This window comes from Eschrichtius robustus, chromosome 1 (genome assembly GCF_028021215.1).
Source record: "Eschrichtius robustus isolate mEscRob2 chromosome 1, mEscRob2.pri, whole genome shotgun sequence".
Classification (NCBI taxonomy): Eukaryota; Metazoa; Chordata; class Mammalia; order Artiodactyla; family Eschrichtiidae; genus Eschrichtius; species Eschrichtius robustus.
The window spans coordinates 186973430-186998937 of record NC_090824.1 but is presented as its reverse complement, the minus strand read 5'-3'; the positions used below and the strand labels follow the sequence as shown (position 1 = coordinate 186998937).

General features: G+C 38.6%; 1 protein-coding gene across 8 annotated transcripts in view; it reads right to left on the bottom strand.

Annotated features, from left to right (window-relative positions):
* MLLT10 (MLLT10 histone lysine methyltransferase DOT1L cofactor) overlaps nt 1-25508 on the bottom strand; it is a 250065-nt gene that overhangs the window by 146160 nt on the left and 78397 nt on the right. For all 8 annotated transcript variants that reach the window (XM_068561150.1, XM_068561136.1, XM_068561157.1 and 5 more), the window contains exons 5-6: nt 13327-13436; nt 183-286 (exon numbers count right to left, since the gene is read on the bottom strand). In XM_068561150.1, coding sequence (XP_068417251.1) covers nt 183-286; nt 13327-13436 — 214 coding nt within the window. The remainder of the gene's footprint in view (nt 1-182; nt 287-13326; nt 13437-25508) is intronic.

Here is a 25508-nt window from a genome sequence, read left to right as displayed (position 1 = left end):
CCAGGGTCCACCTACTGGACTCTGGTAAATACACTCAATTATTAGAATTATCTCTATTACAATAAATATAAACATAGACACTATCCCAACAGAAGTTACTTTAATAATATTTGGGTACCTAAGTTTTTAACTTACAAGGTATTCCCAATTTCACTTCTGTACAATGACAGAAACATACTTACCATGTCACATGGAAAGCCTGTCGACATCCATGTTTATTACATGTCATGCAAGCACCAGTGGCTGCTTTGCTTTCTCTTCCTTGTTCATCACAAATGTAGCAAGTCTTAGGGTAAAGAAACAAAACAAAATTGAAATGAAAACAAAAACTTTACGAGTGCTTCACACAAATATGGATTTTATAGTTATCTTCAGAAGTCAAGATCAGGTTTACTATCTAACCTACTCCAAATCATGAATTCGTTTTTTTTCTGACTGTAATCTAATTTTTACAAACAATACAAACATGAAAACATCAATACAGACATAAACAGTCCTAGTACGATTTTACAAGGCAGTGTTTCCTTAGACTCAAAAACCCCATAAGATAGGAAGAATCTTCACAGGAACTGAGGCCAGGGGGCATGACACAGCCTACCCCACCTCAGTATTAATATATTCCTCCTCACCAATATTTAACTGATTCCTGTAAAAAGGTGTAAAAAGAGATTTGTCTTTCTTTTCTGCTGGAAGTAAGCATAAATAAAGGAGGTTGATACAGGGAGTTGGGACTTAGAGGTGAAGGACAGTCCTAAATGAGTGAGCAAGGTTTAGGTCATTCCAACTGTCCACAAGAATCCCACATGACCTATCATTCAGCCCTGCCAAGCTGACATAATAGGCCTGGGAGGAAGACACTTTAGGAGATCAGAGATGTCCCCAAGAGGTATTGGCCAATGAACACTCCCAGCAACTTTGACATCTATCTGGTCCTTCTCCCAGTTGAAAATAGCTGATAGACAGTACCACTTTTTCATGAAAGACTAAATTATAAAAATGGTCATCTACAAGTGTATAATGAATAAAATTATCAACTGACTGTAAGTTGAGTATACAAAAATTAATGCCTAACTACATATACTCAGATGATACAATTCTAAAAAGAAACCAATTTCTGAACAGTAACAAGGTATAACCTAGCAAACTTCAATAGGACCACATGTATTTTTAAACTTGGAGAAGTTTCCCCCACTATGCACTGCGGTGCCAAATAACACCATTCAACAATATTGATAAGAACACAGTTTCCAAAAAAGCCTAATATATAGTAAAGTCAGGTAAATGAATTTCAACTCCTCTGCTGAAAGACATGGATTCAGACTGAACTGAATTACAAAAATTATTTTATATCTCTAAAAAGTAAAATCCTTAGTTACAACAAAACTAACCTAGACACACTGAATAAGAGCATCTCTAGAGACCTCCCTTGTGGTCCAGTGGCTGAGAATCCAGCTTCCAAGGCAGGGGACGTGAGTTCGATCCCTGGTTGGGGAACTAAAATCCCACGTGCCACAGGGCAACTAAGCCCACGTGCCACAGCTACTGAGCCTGCGCGCTCTACAGCCCGCGCCATAACTAGAGAGAAGCCTGTGCGCCACAACTAGAGAGAAGCCCAAACACTGCAACGAAGAGCCCACGTGCTGCAACAAAACTAAGCCCGCATGCTGCAACTACTGAGCCCGCGCACTCTAGAGTCCATGTGCCACAGCTAGAGAGAAGCTCACTCGCCACAACAAAAGATCCCACATGCCGCAACTTAGACCTGATGCAGCCAAATTAATTCATTAATTAATTAATTTTTTAAAAGAGCATCTCTAACTGTTCAAATTACCAGAAGGCAGTATCAAACAATTACAATGGAAGCATTTAACATACATCTTTTAGCCTATAAATGACCAATAAAATTTTAAAAAGAAAAGTACAGAGCAGATTGAAACAGTAACTTTTTTAAAATTTATTTATTTAATTTATTTTTAGCTGCGTTGGGTCTTCGGTGCTGCGCACGGACTTTCTCTTGTTGCAGTGAGCGGGGGTTACTCTTCATTGTGGTGCACAGGCTTCTCATTGCAGTGGCTTCTCTTGTTGAGCACGGGGGCTCTAGGTGCATGGGCTTCAGTAGTTGTGGCACGCGGGCTCAGCAGTTGTGGCTCATGGGCTCTAGAGCGCAGGCTCAGTACTTGTGGCACATGGGTTTAGCTGCTCCATGGCATGTGGGATCTTCCCGGACCAGGGCTCGAACCCGTGTCCCCTGTATTGGCAGGCAGACTCCCAACCACTGCACCACCAGAGAAGTCCCGAAACAATAACATTTTAAATGGCAAAATTCAGGGAAAATATGCAAATAGGCCTCAAAGAATATCTCAGTAACTTCCAAGAGCTGACAGTGAAAAGACACCATCATTTGACCACTCAATAAAACTAAAATTATGACAGATTTTTTTTTTTTTTAAAGAAGTTAGGCCTTCCAGACTTCTGAAATAGCAGAGTGAAGAGGTCCACGGATCCTCTCCTCAGTAAATTAACCATTTCATAGGTGAAAAAGAACCATTTAAAGTCTCTGTATAGAATAAGCTACAAGGATATATGGTACAACACAGGGAATATAGCAAATATTTTATAATAACTATAAATGGAATATAACCTTTAAGAATTATGAGTTACTATATTGTAAATCTGTAACTTATATGGTACTGTTTATCAATTACACTTCAATAAAGTAAAATAAAAATGATAAAGTCTCTGAAAATTGTCCTAAAGACATGCAGAAAACAGAATATTTTTTCCAAGACAATCTACTAAATCTCAATAAGAACAGTGAGAGCCAGTGGCATTTGAGCCATGATCTGCCCCCATCACCACCACCACCACCACATACTGCTTCCTGTGATGGAAGTTCCTTTCTGGGTGGTGCTGTCAAGAAGATGAGGGCTCCCTCTCTCCACAGATCCTAGTCTAAGGCTACAATTTTACCCGAGGAGGGCCAGGTCTCCAGTTACTCTCATACTACTACTCATCCTGGTAGCTCCCACTCATAGCCTCCCACTCTAAAAACAGGCCAAGATTCCTGGGGCCCTATCATTCCTTCCCCAGATTGCTAGCAGAATGGAAGTTCCATGCTAGGAGGGATAATCTGGGCTACTATACCCTTCCCTCCTTCCAGCTCCCTGTCAGAGTACACGTGCCTCTTCAGGAGAAGCAGAGTGTTGTCACCATCCCCAGCTCCAGAACACTAGTGCAGAGGTTCTGTCTCTACAAGGAGAAGGAAGACTCATTCTCTAGAGTGGCTATAGTATCTAAAATGTCTAATTTTTAGGAACTTCTCTGGTGGTCCAGTGGTAAAGAAACCACCTTCCAATGCAGGGGACGTGGGTTCGATCCCTGGTGGAAGAACTAAGACCCCACATGCCGCAGGGCAATTAAGCCCACGTGCCACAACTATTGAGCTCACGTGCCTCAACGAGAGAGCCCACGTGCCGCAAACTACAGAGCACACGCATCACAACTAGATAGAGAGAAAGAAAAAAAAAACCCGGCACGCCACAATTAGAGACAAGCCTGCGCGCCGCAACTAGTAAGAAACCTGAGCAGACCACGTGCCTTAATGAAAAAGATCCCACGTGCCTCCACAAAGATCCCGTGTGCTGCAACTAAGGCCCGACACAGCCAAAAAAATAAATAAAATAAAATAAAATGTCTAATTTTCAACAAAAAATTATAAGACATGCAAAGAAAGAGAAAAGTATGACCCATTCATAAGAAAAAAAAAAGCAGGCATCGATAACTGTCTTTGCAGGGAATCAAGATGTTGGACTTAGGAGACCAAAACCAACCAAATAGAAATTCTCGAGTTTAAAACTCACTAAAAGGGCTCAACAGTAGATTTGAGTTGGCAGTGGGGAAAGAATCAACTTTAAAAATAGATCAACAGAGATTATACAATCTAAGGAACAGATTTTTTAGATTATACTACCTAAAGAACAGTTTCAGAGAAATGTGGTATGCCATTAACTGCATTAACAGATGTATAATGAGAAAATCAGGAGAGGAAAGAAAAGGATAGAAACTGTACCTGAAGAAATAATGGCTGAAAACTTCCCAAATGTGATGAAAAACAATAACCTACACAGCCAAAAAGCTCAACAAACTCCATACAGGATAAACACAAAGAGATACACACTCAAAATGATGAAAGGCAAAATAAAGAGAAAATCTCGAAAGTGAAATGGGGAAAATGGATCATCACATACAAGTAAACCTGAGGTTTCATTAGAAATAAAATAGGGGACAGAAAGCAGTGGAATAACATTCAAAATGCTGAAAGAACAAAACTATCAGCCAAGAATCCTATATCCAGAAGAGCTATATTGCAGAAATAATGGCAAAATAACAACATTCTCAGACCCAAAAAAACTGAGATACTTTGTTGCTCCAAACCTCACTAACAAGAACTACAAAAAGAAATTCCTCAGGCTAAAATTAAGTGACACTAGACAGTAATTGCAATCCACACAAAAAAACAAAGAGTTCCCATCACTTATACCTCAATAAAGCTGAAATTTTAAAAAATAAATATATAGACCAATTAAAAAACAAAGAGGGGCTTCCCTGGTGGCGCAGTGGTTGAGAGTCTGCCTACCAATGCAGGGGACACGGGTTCGAGCCCTGGTCTGGGAGGATCCCACATGCAGCGGAGCAACTAGGCCCGTGAGCCACAATTGCTGAGCCTGCGCGTCTGGAGCCTGTGCTCCGCAACGAGAGAGGCCGCGGTAGTGAGAGGCCCGCGCACCGCGATGAAGAGTGGCCCCCACTTGCCGCAACTAGAGAAAGCCCTTGCGCAGAAACTAAGACCCAACACAGCCATAAATAAATAAATAAATAAATAAATAAAATTAAAAAAAAAAAAACAAAGAGTTCTGACAAAGGTAATTATATAGGAAATGATAAAAGATAGTATGATGAGATATTTCTTTCTCATTCTCTTAATTTAAAAAGCAATCACATAAAACAATGTCCATAAATTGTACTGTTGGGACTATAACATACAGAAATGTAATGTATGTGACAATGACAACACAATGAAAGAGAGTGGGAATAAAGTTATTTTGGAGTAAGGAAATAACCCAAGATGGTAACTGGAACCCATAGGAAGAAATGAAGAGAAATAAAAATGGTAAACAGGAAAAGACACACTCTATAAATATATCTGTGGTCTTCATCTCTTAGCTTCTTTAAAAAACATAAGATTATATAAAGCAATAATTTTAACTATTTTGGGGCTTGTAGTATATACAGAGACATGATATCTATAATAATAATAGCACAAAGGTGGGGAGGAAAGAAATAAAATGAATGTTATAAATTTTCTATATCTTACTGGAGTTAAGTAGATTCTGGTAAGTTAAGATGAATATTGTAAGCCCTAGAGCAACCACTAAGAAAATAACCCAAGAAAATATAATTTAAAAATCATGAAAGGAATGAAAACGGTACACCAGAAAACATCCACTTATAAGCATAAAAGAAGGTAGTGTACAAAGAGAAAAACAAAGTAGTCACAAGACAAAGAAAACAAAGTAAGGGACGTCCCTGGTGGCGCAGTGGTTGAGAATCTGACTGCCAATGCAGGGGACACGGGTTCAATCCCTGGTCTGGGAAGATCCCACATGCCGCAGAGCAACTAAGCCTGTGCGCCACAACTACTGAGCCTGCACTCTAAAGCCCGCGAGCCACAACTACTGAAGCTCACGCACCTATAGCCTGCGCTCTGCAACAAGAGAAGCCACCGCAATGAGAAACTCACGCACCCCAACAAACAGTAGCCCCTGTTGGCCGCAAGTATAGAAAGCCCACGCACAACAACGAAGATCCAGCACAGCCGAAAAAACAAAAACAAAAAATTGCTATTAAAAAAAAAAAGTAAGAAAGAAAACAAAGTAAAACGGCAGATGTAAACCCAACCACATTAATAGCACTGAATATGAAAATAATCCAATCAAAAGGCAAAGACTGATTAACTGAATTAAAAAAAAAAGTTCCATATGCCATCTATAAGATGCATACTTTAGATCTGAAGACACAAGTAAGTTAAAAGTAAAACGATGAAAAAAGATATACCATGCAAAAGGCAAGCAAACACAAGGCAATGCATACTTTAGATCTGAAGACACAAGTAACTTAAAAGGATGAAAAAAGATATACCATGCAAAAGGCAAGCAAACACAAGTGGCTTATTATCAGACAAAAAAATAGACTGTTGAGAGAGATTTTATAATAATAAAATGGCTATAACAATTATAAGCATATATACATGCAACCAACAAGAGCTTCCAAGACACATGAATCAAAGGAGGAAAAAAGTGATTTGCAAATTTTAAATTGCGCAATAGCTACTGGATCGAGAAGAAAAATTATAAACTAACTTGAGGTTTATTGAGAAAATGATCCCAAACAACAAAATCGCATCTAAATAAAATGTCAAGTATGTGAATAAAGCTATACTCAGAGGCAAATTTACAGCCTGAAAGCTTTCATTTTAAGGGGGAAAAAAGTCACAGTTTGACCTAATATTTTGAATAAAAGAAACAGTGTTCATATCAAAAGGATTCAGGGGCCAAATTCCAACTCTACCTAAAAAGTAGAGAGCTGAAAGAACATCACTCCAAACCTATCAAGAAAAAGCCATTTAAACTATAAAACCCACAACTTCTCTTGAAACTATGAAAGATTTGCACTTGCAAAGGCAACCAAATAGTTTGAATTCCAAGGGCAGACACACTATCTCCTTCAGCTGCCTAAAAACCACAAGACACTCAGACTATCCACTAACGACTGAGCAAGGGAAGAAAATGTGGAGGAAGACATGCAGATAAGAAACCAGCTAAAATGTAAACAAATTGCTAAAGGCTGACTGTGGGCTACTGCAATAGTACAGAACCACTGGAACCAGAGACCGGAGTTCACACTCACTCACAGGCTCCACTCCATGAAGACTTACAAGGAGCTCTTGGGGAAGACTGGAAGCAAGGAGACAAAACAACCAGAAAGAATCTCCCTTGGTGGTGCAGGCATGAAGGAGAGGATCAGGTGCCACTGAGGCAAAGATATGAAATCCCACCTCTTGCCCAGACACTACTCTCAAAAGCCCTGAGTGTCTGGGGGATTGGCAGCAAATCCTGTCACACCCCATGATGGCTAGGAGGACAAAGGAGAAAATCTTTTACCCCTAAACAAGGGGCAAGAAAAATTCCTGACCCCAGGATTTGTTAATCTATCGGAGATCTTCTAGCACTTGGGGAGAGTCAGGAAGCTGTCTCCTTCCCAAGTCCTTCCACAGATGTAGAGCAAAGTCTGCCAAAAGGAGGAGGCAATGAATTGGTGAAACCCTGAGGCCCAGATATACAGAGCCCACCAAGGACTGAGGCTGCACCAAAACAACCAAGAAATCAAAAGCCCAAAACATCAAATAATAAACGACAGCAGTCTAGCACTAACAGGTGGGGCAAACGTGTGGTAAAAGGAAGACCACAGAAAGAAAACAACCTCTGTGGCACCAAATCACCCAATATTCCAGCCCTCAACCTAAACATAAGGTATCATTAAAGGAGGATGAAGGGGCAGGGCCACCCCAATGGGCTCAGGAAACAGATCATCAAGCCACAGACAGAGGTCACACAATGTTACTTCCACTGCACTTTATTAGCCAAAGCAAGTTACAGAGCAGCCTAGACACAAGAGATGAGGTATTTACTTTTGGTGCGAATGTAAACTGGTGCAGCCACTATGGAGAACAGTATGGAGGTTCCTTAAAAAACTAAAAATAGAGTTAACCTATGACCCAGCAATCCCACTCCTGGGCATATATCCAGAGAAAACTATAACTCAAAAAGACACATGCACCCCACTGTTCATATTTACAACAGCCAAGACATGGAAGCAACCTAAATGTCCATCGATATATAAATGGATAAAGAACATGTTGGGGGGGGGGGTGTATGTGTGTGTGTATACACACACACACACACACACCACATGGGGGATAAATTTGGAATTGGGGATTAACATATACACACTACTATATATAAAATAGGTAAACAACAAGGACCTACTGTATAGCACAGGGAACTATATTCAATATCTTGTAATAACCTATAATGGAAAAGAATCTGAAAAAGCATATATATGTATGTATGTGTATATAGACATAGATATAACTGAATCACTTTACTATACACCTGAAACCAACACAACTTTGTAAATCAACTATACTTCAAGAAAAAAAAAAATTCTTAAAGCTTTCCACATCTATTCCTTTAGAAAAAAGATAAAGGGAAGTTGGGCTAGCAATTTCTAAGTTTTCCTCTACCGTTATCCTATTATAATTCAATGACACCATGTTTTATAGTATTTTTGGTTTGGTTGGTTGGTCTGTTATGATCCTTCCTATACTTATAAATACTTGTTCCTTCATGACCATTCAGTAAATAAAAGCTATTCAAAAAGATAAATCCAGGATATACCCATCATCTGCCAACTACTCTCTATGGAAATTGCAGCCTTCTAAACTAAATGCTTCCTTGACTCTAAAGAACACAAGACCACCCAAAAAAGTTCCCAAATATCTATGTTGCCCCAATCTTCCCATTTCTTAAAAATTACTGAAACGCAACTAAAGGTAACATATGCCACTCACATTTATTAACAAAATGTATATGTTAGTGAAATAAGGAATTGATACAAGAAAATGTGAGAGGTCAAAAAATAAAAACGAGAATCTGATGACAAATGGTACAGAAACTGGCCACTATATATGTAATGACTTGGAAAATTTAACAACATAAGTCAACACAGTGAATTCTCTGCAACTGGATATACTATACAAATAGTCTAGAAATTTTCCTTTTTTTCTTCTAAATCCTACAGTGTTCCAGCCACACAGGATTATTTATTATTCTCTGAACTGCCTAGCACCTCCCCTTTGCACCTATTACCCTAATTTATGCTACTTTCTCTGTCTAGAATTATTATTTGATTCTTTCTTCCACAGGTCAAATTTCTTATTATCATGCACAGCCCTTATATCTTTGTGTGCCTTATTCAGTTCCTTAGACAAAAATAATCCCTCCTTTCATTATGTTACATAATACTCCATTCAGGTTTTTTATTATTTATAATCTCTTATTATTTTCATACATTGTAATTATATATTTACTTGACTGTCTAAGTGTCACATGGAGATAAACCCTGTATTTTATGCAACTCTGAACTCTTAGCGTCTAGCACAATGCAAAGCAGGTCCATTTTAAGTGCCCAATACATTTATTAATAATCTCCACATTATCCTTTACTACCACTCATCAAGGACTGATGTATTCCAGGGGAGCTCCTTGGCAGTCCAGTGGTTAGGACTTGGGGCTTTCACTGCCATGATCCAGGTTCAATCCCTGGTCAGGGAACTAAGATCCCGCAAGCCGCATGGCGTGCCCCCACCCCCACCCCCCCAAAAAAAAAAAGATTGATGTCTTCCAAAATGCAACAATCCATTTTCCAATTGTTCTTATCATTTCAGAATTACATGTCCCCTATTAACCATACTGAATATTCATGAACAGAATATTATTCTTTTTAAGGTTAACTATACAAACCAACAACCATAAGAATCCAAGAAACATATAAGGAAAAAAATTTGACAGAGAGATACACCATGTTTCTGGAAGGGGAGATTCAATATTCCAAAAAGATCAATTCTTCCCCAAAATAATATTTCACTGTAGCACCAGTAAAATTAAAATTGTATTGTTACTCTTAATGTTCATCTAAAAAAAGAAATACATGACAATATTTGTTCTACCATGTACCAAGATGTATTTAAACCCATAATACTTTAAAACAGTGTGGTACTAGAATGAGAATAGAAAGACACATCAATGGAACAGAAAAAATGTCAAGAATACCCAAGAATTTAATAATGATTCATATACATATACATAAATTCATATACATAAATCCATATACTAAATCAGAAGTATCTGTGTGACCTCACCAACTTCAAAATATAAAGAAGACATAGATGTGAATGTGTGTGTATCTCTGCATCTATACACACTGAGAGGGCCTGGAAGTAGCAACATCCTAATAACAATGAGCACACCTAGTGTCCACTTTGGTTTCTAAATACCATTCTCACCTAAAACAAATCAAGGCTCCCTGGAGAAATGTTATTCTAGGGCTAAGACAGGAATGGTTCAAGATGTGCCTAGAACATACTGTCATGTCAGAAGTAAAGAAGTGCTCAAACAATGATGGAACCATGTCAAAAGACACAGGAACCAACATGAAGAGGTCCCACTGGCCAAACCTGAGACAATATGAACATCACAATAAGTGACAGTAATGGGGAATGACCCATTAAAATAAAATATTAACATGTAAGTCAATATTAGTCCATACTAATATAAATAACTGGGGAGTGGAGAAAGCTTTTCCTTAAAATAGAATGCCACCTGATGAATGTAAAAGATGGAATTAGAAAACCACCACTTGCCATCAATCTAATAGATTAAGCAAAGAAGCAACAATGAATGCTAAAATTAGTGAGTAAAAGGCACAAGGAACAAGATATTTACATAAAAAGTACTTCCCCACAAAATGCTTACTGATTATAAAGGGAATAAAAATTAAACTCCCAGTGGAGAAATCCTGTAGACACTGCCTTAACTAAGTGATAAAGGTAAAATCACCAGTAATGGGAAAAGCTGAAATCATGTACCACCTGACAGGATGCAATGAGAAGAACATAGCATCGTTTCTGTGATATTCCTGCCAAAAACACATAATCTGAATTTAATCATGTGGAAACATTATAAAAATCCATTCTACAAATAACTGGCCTATACTCTTCAGAAGTATCAAAGTTATGAGAGTCAGAGGAAGACTGAGTAACTATTCAGGAGACTTAAGAGACAAAAAGCAATCTGTGATCTTTTTGCTATGAAAGGGAAAAAAGAAAACATGAATGAAAATTAGGCAAATAATGATGGGGTCTCTGGATTAGACAGTAATAATGCATAAGTGTTAATTTCCTGATTTTGGCTGTATTCTGGTCATGCAGAAGAAAGTCCTTCTTTATAGGAAATACAAACTAAAGCATTCAGAGGTGTCGGTGTTATATGATAAATTACTCTCAGATGGTTTAGGAGAGGAAGAAGTCTTTGTACTATTAATGCAACCTTAAATTAAGTTTGAAATTATTTCAAAATTGAAAGGAAAAAAACAAGTATTTTTAGAAATGAATTTTGAAAGTACTAAAATAATAGTTAGACATTAGTGTAGAGAAAGATTTTCGTTCCATGGCAACAAAGGCAGAAACAATAAAGAGTAGTTGTATAAATTACATAAAAATTTTAAACTTCAAACTAGAAGAAATTAACCTGCTAGAATACCAACAATAAAAACCATCAAGACATAATGAAAATTAAAAAGAAAATGTTAAGTTATGGGCAAAAGCATTCACAGCAAGTATATAAGAATAAAGAATAACATCTCCAATATAAAAAACATTTTTTTTTTTTTTATGTGGGATCTTCCCGGACCAGGGCTCGAACCCATGTCCCCTGCATTAGCAGGTGGATTCTTAACCACTGCGCCACCAGGGAAGCCTAACATCTCCAATATAAAAAACATTTTGTAAGAAAAAATTAAAACATTACAATATTAAATTGAACGAAGAGCTATTCAAGATCAATTAACAAACATGAATAACCTTTTTAAAAAACTTTAAAATATTTAACCTTACTAATATTCAAAGAAAATCATTCAAACACTGTAATATTTTTCACTAAAAAGAATAGCAAAGACTGTTTTAATGGTAATATACAGTGCACTTAACAGGATATAAGATTATGTGCAATCTCACATATAACTAGTGTGATTATTAAATGAGACACTGCATGCTAGAACAACTTCACACAATATATTTACTGAAGCTTCCAAAATGTTCATACTCTTTTACACAAAAATTCAGCTTGTATGTACATGCCAAACACCAAGTGAGGCTCTTCAACAAGAAGGCGTTCCTAAGGTGTTCCTAATAAATTATATTTTATCGAAACTAATAATACTTTGTATTAGATGCTAAATATCCACTAGAAATAATGGCAAAATATAAGTTATTAACACAAAATGATGTTCAGGGTTATTAAGTTTCAAAAACAGAACAGTATAAGCACTATGATCCAAACTTTTTACAGTCATATAGTATATGTAAAAATGCACACAAAAAAGATTTTAGATGACTTCTGTCTCGCATTTTCCTATTTTTTTCTCCATATTTTCCATTTTTAAAAAATAAATACTAACGATCTACATTACAAAATGTTTAGTATTTTGAAACCTTAGAACTGGCTGCAGTGACACTTTCTTCACCAATGGAATAAATCAACAGGTACTTTCAGTTAAAAATGGTAACACTATATTTAAAGACACAGTGGCTAATAAAAAAATATCCAATAATATGCAAAAGAGAATGAAACAATAATATAAATTAAGAAAAAGATACAGGAAAAAAGTGAACATTAACTAAGGTTTTTAAAAAAGGCAACAATAAAAATCCTATCTCGGGGGAACAAAATAATGTGGAGAGGAGAGATGAGCAAATAATATTCTGTGATAGGATTATTTTTAAGACAGGATGTGTAGCATCATACGAATATTATACCAAATAATGATTAATTCAAATTTAATAGATCCTCAATGTCTGAAAGAACATAAAAGTAATTCTTAAAGAACAAATCTAAGGACCTCCCTGGTGGTCCAATGGGTAAGACTCTGCGCTCCCAATGCAGGGGGCTCGGGTTTGATCCCTGGTCGGGGAACCAGGGATGCATTCATGCTGCAACTAAGAAGTCCACATGCCGCAACTAGAAGATCCCGCATGCTGCAACTAAAGATCCTGTATGCTGCAACGAAGATCCCAAGTGCCACAACTAAGACCTGGTGCAGCCAAAATAATAAATAAATAAATATTTTTTTTAAAAAAAGAACAAATCTATACAGATTAAAATGTTAGAAGCTTAAATACCTAGGTTAATATAAAAGGTAATAAAGTTTTGTTTGTGTGTGTTTGTTTTGTACTCCTATGACCTTAGTAACATATTTTAATACTTGTAGTTTACCACAGTAATTACACTTTTTCCAAATCAACGGAGGCATTTAATTTAAATTTTTTAATGAAGGGCTGTAATAAAACAAAATTTAAAAATTCCTTTACACTTCCCAGTTTTAAAACAAAAAAATTATATTCAAACATCAATAAAATAATATCTACTATACCTTATTATAACGATCATGTGGCACAGACTGTAAAACAATTGGTTCCATTGTAGAAACATTGGCAAACTGTACCTCTGGAATATACAGAGCACAAACCACATGAGCCCAACCTAAAAATAAATAAACAAAAATAATGTCATTTTTCCATTTTTCAATAAAGCTTTTTCAAAGATAAATTAAATTATTAACTTTATGAACAGATCCCTTAAATGTCCATTTTAGGAAATATACAACAAAAACATTAACAAATTATCACTACTGACTGATCGTCAAACCACTACTGATAAGACGCTTAGTCGTTTCTCCAGTTAATACACACAGTAACACAAATAAAGGGAAACTTTTTTTTTTTTGGCTGTGCCGCAAGGCTTGCCGGATGGATCTCAGTCCCCTGACCAGGGGCTGAACCCGGGGCCACAGCAGTGAAAGCCCAGAATCCTAACCACTGGGCCACCAGGGAACTCCCCAAGGGAAATTTTTAATTCAGATGCTGGCACTGACACTTTTCATAAGAGTAAACTGAATAATTCAGATCAATAATTCCTCTGAGAACCACTATAAAAGTATGAAGTTTTGGGACTTCCCTGGTGGTGCAGTGGTTAAGAATCCGCCTGCCAATGCAGGAGACATAGGTTCGAGCCCTGGTCCGGGAGGATCCCATATGCCGCGTAGCAACTAAGCCCATGTGCCACAATTACTGAGCCTGCACTCTAGAGCCCACAAGCCACAACTACTGAGCCCGTGTGCCACAACTACTGAAGCCCGGTGCGTAGAGCCCATGCTCCGCAACAAGAAGCTCACACACCGCAACAAAGAGTAGCCCCCGCTGGCCGCAGCTAGAGAAAGCCCGTGCACAGCAACAAAGACCCAACACAGCCAAAAATTAATTAATTAATTAACTAATTAATTAATTTTTAAAGTATGAAGTTTTATAGCTGAAAACCTATAATAAAAACTTTAATACTTTAAATCTTAAATGTCAATATTAAATTTTTAACTGTTATACAAATGTTGACCTTTTAAACACTAATACTAACATTCATTGTTCTACTATTTTAATATTTCACTTAAAATATATTAACAATTTATCAATTTAAATATTAATATTAAATGCTGTTTCTTTTAATTTTCAAAATGTGACTATAGGTATCAAAGAGCTGATGTCATAGTAAGAAATTGCTGGGGCCAAAACCTGAAAAGGATGGAAGTCAAGGGAGTTAAGTACAACTTTTGACCACTTTGCCGCCCAGGGGACATTTGCCTATTTCAAAGAAAGCAGCTGAGAGAGTGGAAGGTACTTCTGACAAACTCAGAGGGCTGAAAGTACAGGGATCTATGTCCATAGACAACTAAGGGAAAAGAAGAACACTAGTAAATCCCTTCCCTCTTTCAGCTGCAACACTGAGGGGCTGCAAGCCAGGAATGACAATAAACTAAAAGTACATAGGCCCGCCCAGAGACTGCAGCTGGGGTTTGATCATCTCAAACTCTGAAATTTGACTCACATAACCCTAAATTACAAGTGCCCCCAGACACCAGACAGAAGCTAATATACATCCTCTTTAGAGGAAAACAATGTCATTTTGGCTACAAATAATTTCTAATACTAGTTCATTACCATTTTCGGCACAATGAAAAATACTAAACACATGAGAGTCAAGACAACATGAATGAAAACCAGCAGAAACATGAAGATCAAAACATATTTGTATTTTGGAGTTTCAGATACGGACGTTTATAAAAAGTATGCTTATTATGTTCAAATACACACAACACAAAATTTAAAATTTCTTCAAAGAACTGAAAACTCTAAATCAAAAATTACAGAAGTAAAAACAAAAATTATAAAATCAATAAATGGGATTAACAATGGCTTAGACATAGCCAAAAACAGAATTCGAACAACAACAAAATATGTCAGAAGAAAATATTCAGAACATTAGCACAAAAGTATGAAAAATACAAAAAGACAGGAAACAAAAACAACATGATGGGCAGGCCTAACACACATGTAATTAAGAGTCCCAGAGAAATATGAGAGAAAAAAAAATGGTACAAAAGCAATATTTAAAATGATAATAACTGGTACTCCCCTGGGGGTCCAGTGGTAAAGAATCCGCCTTACAGTGCAGGGGACGCGGGTTCAATCCCTGGTCAGGGAACTAAGATCCCACATGCCGTGGGGCAACTAAGCCCACGCGCCACAACTATTGAGTTCACGCGCCTCAACTAGAAAGCCTGTGTGCTGCAAACTACAGAGCCTACACGCTCTGGAGCCCATGCATCACAACTACAGAGCTCACATGCCCTGGAGCCTGTGTGCCACAACTAGAGAGAAGCCCACACGCCACAACAAAGAGCCCAAGCAACGCCACGAAAGATCCCGCATGCCTCAACGAAGATCCTGCATGCCTCAATGAAGATCCCGCGTGCCGCAACTAAGACCCAACGCAGCCAAAAATAAACACATAAATAGATATAGATAGATAAATAAATAATAAATCTTTTAAAAAATGATAATAACTAAAAACTTTCTAAAACAGAAGAAAGATGGCAAGTCATAGACTGAAGAACCACAATAAATCCCAGGGTAAATAAATATAAATACACATACAGGCACATTAATAAAACTACAGAAAACCAAAAAGAGAAATAAAAATCTTAATATAACCCAAAGGCAAGTTATCATTAAAAGAACTGGATAAATAACAAAGCCAAAAAATATCTCTAAATGAATTTCCATTAAAGGGAATTTCCTCAGGCAGAAAACAATGACCCAAGAAGTAAGCGCCAAGATGAAGGGGAAAATGAAGCATGATAAACATGCAGGTACTTTTGATAGATTATTGGCTGATAAAGCAATCATAATACCTCCTTTCACTTAAAATACATATGACTGCTTACATCAAAAGTTAAAATGCTGTCTTGTAAAGTTTTCAATGTGTGTGTAAAACTATAACAAAGATTGGGGAAGGAGCAGGTAAAACAGATTTACACAGTTTTGAGGTTTCTACCATTTTGCGTGAAGTGGTACACATAGTAGACTGAACTTATTTGTATGAAATTTGTAATCCCTAGAGCAACCACTACACAGATAAATATTAATACTTGTATATACAGAAAGAGATATGGCCCAAAAGGTAATTTAATTTACAATTAAATTTAAATGCAATATTAAATAACTGCATTATTAAACTGATTAAAATGCAATGTTAAAAATATTCATTATAATCACAAATAAGGAAGAAAAGAGGGAACAGAAAAATAATGAAATACGAGAAAATATCAACGCTAAGAAGAAATAGTAGGAAATTGGTCAAGATGGAATAACAAGGACCAAACTTATCCTCCTGCATGAAACAATGCATACCCCACACTCTCAAAATTTAAAAAAAAATGGACAAAATAATTCAGACAATGGTTCTCAAGATACCTGTGTATCAGGTACAGAAGGACAACAATCTCAAAGAGGTAAGAGACAAATGAGGTGAGCCCTCCGTTTGCCCCCTCTTAATGTCTTGAGAGTTCTTCCAGGCCAAGACTCAGGGAGAGAAACTGAGGCCAAGCCCAGGATACTCTCAAAGTATAGCAGATGGGTGAGACCAAGAAAGCTAAAATTGGCAAAGCAAAGTACCAGAAATGAAAGCCCTTCAGAGAGAGAACACTCAAAGACAGAGAAAGAGAAACAGCACTACATGAGTATTGAACAGAGAACATGTGAGTAGAGAAATTACCTGAGGCTGGAAAAAGAACCATCCAAAAAGATTAGAGGGAACAGTATCCAGCTGGCACAAAGGGCTAGGAACAGTGCCTGTTCCCTGAGCCAGACTGGAAAAACTCCTAACTCACAGGGCTTTCACTGGGTAAAAGACTCATAAAGGTCTTGCCTCAGTAGTGGGAATAAGTACCCCTAGACTGAGCACTGCTCTGGACCCACTGAATAAATCGTAAGAGCAGGACCTGAAAAGATCAAACTGTTTCCAAGGAACATAACTGTATTTCAGAACAAAACTCAAGGAGACTTACAGGGATGCAAAAATATCCAGATTTATGTTAGCAAACAAAAATGGGGGAGAAGGCCGCTCCAAGGGCACATTCCACCACAGAAACATCAAGAAGTCAAGCAGAAACTATCAGAACCAATTTTGTCAGGACTCTGGGAAAGAGAGTGAAAGGTTTGCAGCAACCAAGCAAACGCTAAGTCAGAAAAAAGCAACTTAAAAATGGCAGGAAAGTGGGAGTTCCCTTGCGGTCCAGTGGTAAGGACTCAAGTGCTCTCACTGCTGTGGGCCCAAGTTCAATCCTTGGTCAGGGAAGTAAGATCCCGCAATCCACGCAGCGCAGCCCAAAAAAAAAAAAAAAGGCAGGGAAGCTTTGGGAATTTTTACTTTCCCTTGACCCATGGATTCAGCAGAGGTCTTGAAGATAGCACCTTGTATTCCCAGTGAAGAACCCCAGCTTCTGGTTTCAGAAGGAGTAGAGCAGACTTTATTTGCAAAGAATTGTGTTTCTCTATTTTAAAGTGTCTGTGGGCTACTGAAGAACTGACACAACATGCTTATTCTTTTGACAAGCTCAGAACTCACTCAGGGCAGAAAAGTGGGTGGGTATTCCTCAAATCACTGTAAGGCAGATAAAATACCCACAGGTTCCTGGGGCAAAAGATCATGGTTCAAGCAAATAACCTAGTGCCAAGAGCCTAAGAGGAAAAGCTGGGGACAAAGTTTCTCTTGGAAGTTGGGGCACTGAAAAGTGTCTGTTCATTCTAGGGAATTTAGACAGCACCACATGCCCAGGGCAGGATGCATATTCCTAAAAGACCTGATAAGACACTAAACTTTCATCTCTGGTCTCTCGTCGTACAGGGCAAGCAGGAAGTGAAGGCTAAGTAAGGGAGAGTGGTAAGAAGACTGGCTAGCCACTGAAGGAACGGTCCTAGCACAGAGCCAATCTGCAAAGACTGGAAGAGGTGTTGCTTTTTTCCTTTTTTTTTTCTTTTTGATTCTCCCTCTCTCTCGTTATTTTGGCACCTGGTATTCAAGCAAATCTCTGTCAAAAAACTAGCTGAACACAAACTACAGAAACAGACTTTAGAGATCAAAGTGACAAAGAATGTACACTTTTTAAAAAATTGTATAGGAGACCACTAAAAAGGCAAATAACTGCAGCATACAGCAAGCAACAAAATTAAACCGTGAGTAAAGAACCCACTTTCCAGAGTTACCATATCATAATATTCAGTACATCCAGTTTTCAAGAGAGTTACAAAGCATGCAAAGAAAAAGAAAGTATAGCCCATTCACAAGAGAACTGAAGAGAATCTGTCCCTGTAGAAGCACGACATTTAATGCAGACTTTAAATCAACTGTCTTAGATCTGCTCAAAGATAAAGGAGAGCAAGGTCAAGGAGCTAAAAGGAAACCAGGACAATGATGTCTCAACAGAGAATCAACAGTCATTTCAAAAAGGAACCAAACAGAAACATTGACATTGAAAATTATAATAACCAAAATGAAAAATACACTAGAGGGTCTCAACAACAGATCTGAGTAGGTAAAGAAAAAAACTCAGTAAACTTAAAGGTAGACCAACTGAAATTATCCAGTTTCAGGAACATTTAAAAAAGGGGAGCAGAGGAGTGCCTACGAAACCTGAAGGACACAATCACGCCTACTAACATACAAACAATGGGAATTCCAGAAGAAAAGGAAAAAGAGGAACAGGCAGAGAAAATATTTTAAGAAATATTGGCCAAAAACTTCCCAATTAGATAATTACGTGAAGCTACACATTCAAGAGGCTCAAGAAACCACAAGAACAATAAACACAAAGAGATCTGCACTGAGATAAAATAATAATCACTGCTAAAAGCCAAGGAAAAAGATAATCTTTAAAGGATTAACAGAAAAGCAACTTGTCACATACAAAGAATCCTCAGTAAGATTAAACAACAAATTTCTCACGAATTCAACAGGTGCCATTAGGGTGTGTACAATGACATTTTTAAATTTCTGAAAGAAAAAAACCTGTCACCCAAGAATTCTAAATCAAGCAAAGCTATCCTTCAAATATGGAAAAAGACAGACATTCCCAACGAAACAGAAGGTGAGGGAATCTGTTGCTAAGAGACCTGCCCTACAAGAAATTGGAAAGGGGGTCCTTCTGGCTAAACGAAAGAACATCAGACAGTAACTAAAAGCCGTACCAAAAAAAAAAAAAAAATTTTTAACGCCAGTAAAAGTTAAATATAGGTAAAAATTAAAGCCAGCATTATGATAGTTTTGATTTGTAACTCCTCTTTATATTTCCTACATGGTTTAAAAGACAAATGCATGAAAAAAATAACTATGTCTATGTTAATGGGCACATGATATGTATAAAGACACAAATTTTGAAAAAACAAGAGAAAGGTGGGGGAATGTGAGCAGAATTTTTTGTATGCTACTGAAGCTAAGTTGGTATCAATTCAAACAAAGTGGGACTTCCCTGGTGGCGCAGTGGTTAAGAATCCGCCTGCCAATGCAGGGGACACGTGTTCAATCAATCCCTGGTCCGGGAAGATCCCGCGTGTCACGGAGCAACTAAGCCCGTGCACCACAACTACTGAGCCCGTGCTCTAGAACCCACAACCCACAACTAGTGGGCCCACACACCACAACTATTGAAGCCTGCATGTCCTAGAGCCCACGCATCACAACTACTGAAGTCCATGCGCTCTAAGGCCTGCATGCCACAACTACTGAAGCCCACATGCCGCAACTACTGAAGCCCACACGCCTAGAGCCCATGCTCCGCAACAAGAGAAGCCACCACAATGAGAAGCCCGTGCACTGCAACGAAGAGTAGCCCCCACTCACCACAACTAGAGAAAGCCCACACACAGCAAAGAAGACCCAACGCAGCCAAAAATAAATTTAAAAAAAAAATTCAAAGTTATTACAAATTTAGGATGTTAATTGTAATCCTCATGGAAACCAGCAAGGAAATGAAGTTGGCCCTTGAAAAACACAGGTTTGAACTGTGCAGGTCCGCTTACCCACAATTTGTCCATAGTAAATACTACAGTACTACACGATCCAGAATTTGTTGAATCCGTGGATGTGGAACCTTGGATATGGAGGAAGCACATATATATGGAGGACCAACTATACATTATACTTGGATTTTTGACTACACAGTGGGTCAGTGCCCCTATCTCCCATGTTGTTCAAAGGTCAACTGTGCCTTAAAAATATACACAAAAGAAAAGGAAGGCGGGGGACTTCCCTGGTGGTCCAGTGGTAAAGAATCCATCTTGCAATGCAGGGGACATGGGTTCAATCCCTGGTCAGGGAACTAAGATCCCACATACTGTGGGGCAACTAAGCCCACGCGCCACAACTACTGAGCTTGCACATCTCAACTTAGAGCCCGCGTGCCACAAACTACAGAGCCTACGTGCTGTGGAACCTGCACGACACAACGACAGAGCCCACGTGCCCTGGAGCCTGCAAGCCCCAACTAGAGAAGAGAAAACCCGCACGCCACAACTAGAGAGAAGCCCGCACACCACAACAAAGAGCCCTCACGCCACAACGAAAGATCCCGTGTGCCTCAACAAAGATCCCACATGCTACAACTAAGACCCAACGCAGCCTAAAATAAATAAATAAATAATAAATCTTTAAAAAAAAAAAAAGAAAAGGAAGACAGGACTTCCCTGGTGGTCCAGTGGTTAAGACTCCACGCTTCCACTTCAGGGGGCACAGGTTCAATCCCTGGTCAGGGAACTAAGATCCCGCATGCCGCAGGGGGGAAAAGAAAAAAAAAAAGAAATGAAAAGAAAAGAAAAGAAAAAAAAAAAAAGGAAGGCAATCAAAAGGGCACAAAGCCAAAAAAATCAATTTAAGAAAAAAGGCAATATTGGAGAAATAGAAGAACAAAGGGGGGCATAAAACGTACAGGAAAAATAGTAAAATGGCATAAATTATCAGTAACTACTTTAAATGGAAACGGGTTAAACTATCCAGTCAAAAACAAGAGAGAGAGATTGGCTAAGTGAATTAAGAATATGCTCCAACTATACAGGCATACCTCATTTTACTGCCCTTCACAGATGTTGAGTTTTTTATAAATTGAAGGTTTGTGGCCATTCTGCATCAAGCAAGTCTACTGGCACCATTTTTCCAACATTTGCTTGCTTCATGTCTCTGTCACATTTTGGTAATTCTCGCAATATCTCAGCTTTTTCATTATTATTATATTTGTCATAGTATCCATGATCAGTGATGTTTGACGTTACTATTTAATTGTTTTGGGGTGCCACACCCATGCATGACAGCAAATTTAATTCAACAAATGTTGTATGTTCTGACTGCTCCATTGACCAGCTGTTCCCCCATCTCTCTCCCTCTCCTCAGACCTCCCTATTCCGAGACACAACAATATTGAAATTGTGTTCAATTCAAGTAGTGTTTAAGCGAAAGGAAGAATTGCACATCTCTCACTTTAAATCAAAAGCTAAAAATGATTAAGCTCAGTGAGGAAGGCATGTCAAAAGCCAAGGGAGGCTGAAAGCTAGGCCTCTTGCACCAAAGAGCCAGCTATGTTGTGAATGCAAAGGAAAAGTTCCTAAAGAAAATTAAAAGTGACACTACTGTGAACACACAAATGATAAGAAAGTAAAACACCCTTATTGTTGATATGGAGAAAGTTTCAGGAGTCTGGATAGAAGATCAAGCCAGCCACAACAAAGCCAAATCCACAGCAAGGCCTTAACTCTCTTCAATTCTAAGAAGACTGAGAGAGATGAGGAAGCTGCAGAAGAAATGTACGAAGCTAGCAGAGGTTGTTTCATGAGGTTTAAGGAATGAAGCCACCTCCGTAACATCGAAGTGCAAGGTGAAGCAGCAAGTGCTGATACAGAAGCTACAGCAAGTTATCCAGAAGAGCTAGCGAAGATAATTAATGAAGGTTGTTACCCTAAACAACAGATTTTCAATGTAGATGAAACAGCCTTCAACTGGAAGATGACATCTAGGAGTTTCATAGCTAGAGAAGTCAATGCCTGGCTTCAATGTTTCAAAGGCCCTGACAACACCCCCAACTATCTTACTAGGGGCTAATGCAGCTGGTGACTTGAAGTTGAAGCCAATGCTCATTTAGTACTTCAAAACTCCTAGAATCCTTAAGAATTATGCTAAATCTACTCTGCTTATGCTCTAAAAATGGAACAACAAATCCTGGACGACAGTACATCTGCTTACAACATGGTTTACTGAATATTTTAAGCCCACAGCTGAGATCTCCTGCTCAGAAAAAAGATTCTTTCCAATGTAATACTGCTCAATGACAATGTACCTCATCACTCAAGAACTCTAATGGAGATGTACAATGAGTTTTATGTCGCTTTCAGGCCTGCTAACATATTTTCCATTCTGCAGCCTATGGATCAAAGAATAATTTCAACTTTAAAGTTTTAAAAATTAAGAAATACATTTTGTAAGGTTAAAGGGAGGAGTCAATATGAAGGTGTGGGAAGACGCAGAGTGCGCATCTCCCCACAACTGGGGCACCTGCCAGACACCAGTGGGGGACCCTGATGCCCAAGGAGACGGGAAGAACCCCCAAGAAAACCGGTAGGATGTGGGGGGACTGAGGAGGGGAGGAGAAGTGGAGGCCGGACAGGACCGGCGTCCCTGAGGGGTGGCTGAGGTGGGGAGGGGTATCCACGCCTGGAGGGACCTTCAGGGGCTCGGATCAGGGGGCAGCGGGCCCAGCGTTTCCCCTGCCCAATTAGCAGGGGATGTTCGCCCGGCTCAGGCTAGGCCGGGTCCTATGCCCTCAAAGGTCCCCTCTGGGCTGGGTTGGTCCTGGGTGCATAGAAGGGAGGGTGGAGAGAACAGGAGAGGCAGGCGGGAGGGGCCCTCCATGACTGGAGGAGCAGGAGAGGAGGGCTTCTGCCCCATCCACTCGAGCCCAGAAAGCCTTCTGGGCTCCCAGGTGGGGTGCCCCACCCTCTGAGACCAGAGGCAGGAGGCATGCCTGGGCCCCTTCTGTTCTGTGGAGCCTAAGCCACCCCGACCCGGGACTTTTCCAGCCCTGTGGGTACTAAGCATAGGCCCTGCCCACCACCCAAACCTCACCCCTGCTTAGGCCTCGACCTCCACAGCCAAGACCTTTTCCACATTTTCTTACTTTTTTTTTTTCCTCCTCCTCTTTTTTACCATTGTGGTTCTCTTTTACCTTTTACTTGTTCTTTCACCGTTATTTTTATTTCTGTATTTTTTCTAACATAGCTGTTAGTTCCCTAGTCTAATTTTATTCTTTACTTTGTTATTGTTCTCCTTTCCCCACCCCACCCCGCGCCGCCCCGCCAGCACAACTTGCGGGATCTGATTTCTCAGCAGAAACTCTGCAAGCCAGAAGGGAGTGGCATGATATACTTAAAGTGATGAAAGGGAAAACCTACAACCAAGATTACTCTCCCCAGCAAGGATCTCATTCAGATTCTACGGAGAAATCAAAAGCTTTACAGACAAGCAAAAGCTAAGAGAATTCAGCACCACCAAACCAGCTCTACAACAAATGCTAAAGGAACTTCTCTAAGTGGGAAACACAAGAGAAGAAAACGACCTACAAAAACAAACCCAAAACGATTAAAAAAATGGTCACAGGAACACACATATTGCTAATTACCTTAAACGTGAATGGATTAAATGCTCCAACCAAAAGACACAGGCTTGCTGAATGGATACAAACACAAGACCCATCTATATGCTGTCTACAAGAGACCCACTTCAGACCTAGGGACACATACAGACTGAAAGTGAGGGGATGGAAAAAGATATTCCATGCAAATGGAAATCAAAAGAAAGCTGCAGTAGCTATACTCATATCAAATAAAATAGACTTTAAAATAAAGAATGTTACAAGAGACAAGAAAGGACACTACATAATGATCAAGGGATCAACCCAAGAAGAAGATATAACAATTATAAATATATATGCACCCAACATAGGAGCACCTCAATACATAAGGCAACTACTAACAGCTATAAAAGAGGAAATCGACAGTGACAGAATAATAGTGGGAGACTTTAACACTTCACTTACACCAATGGACAGATCCAAACAGAAAATTAATAAGGAAACACAAGCTTTAAATGACACAATAAACCAGATAGATTTAATTGATATTTATAGGACATTCCATCCAAAAACAGCAGATTACATTTTCTTCTCAAGTAATCACAAAACATTCTCCAGGATAGGTATCTTGGGTCACAAATCAAGCCTTAGTAAATTTAAGAACATTGAAATCATATCAAGCATCTTTCTTGACCACAACGCTATGAGATTAGAAATCAATTACAAGGGAAAAAACGTAAAAACACAAACACATGGAAGCTAAACAATACGTTACTAAATAACCAAGAGATCACTGAAGAAATCAAAGAGGAAATAAGAAAATACCTACAGACAAATGACAATGAAAACACGACGATCCAAAACCTATGGGATGCAGCAAAAGAAGTTCTAAGAGGGAAGTTTATAGCAATAAAATCCTACCTCAAGAAACAAGAAAAATCTCAAATAAACAACCTAACCTTACACCTAAGCAACTAGAGAAAGAAGAACAAACAAAACCCAAAGTTAGTAGAAAGAAAGAAATCATGAAGATCAGAGCAGAAATAAATGAAATAGAAACAAAGAAAACAATAGCAAAGATCAATAAAACTAAAAGCTGGTTCTTTGAGAAGATAAACAAAATTGATAAACCATTAGCCAGACTCACCAAGAAAAAGAGGGAGAGGACTCAAATCAATAAAATTAGAAATGAAAAAGGAGAAGTTACAACAGACACCGCAGAAATACAAAGCATTCTAAGAGACTACTACAAGCAGCTCTATGCCAATAAAATGGACAACCTGGAAGAAATGCACAAATTCTTAGAAAGGTGTAACCTCCCAAGACTGAACCAGGAAGAAACAGAAAATATTCCAGCCCTGGGGGTACTAAGCATAGGCCCTCCACAAGTAATGAAACTGAAACTGTGATTAAAAATCTTCCAACAAACAAAAGTCCAGGACCAGATGGCTTCACACGTGAATTCTATCAAACATTTAGAGAAGAGCTAACACCCCTCCTTCTCAAACTCTTCCAAAAAATTGCAGAGGAAGGAACATTACCAAACTCATTCT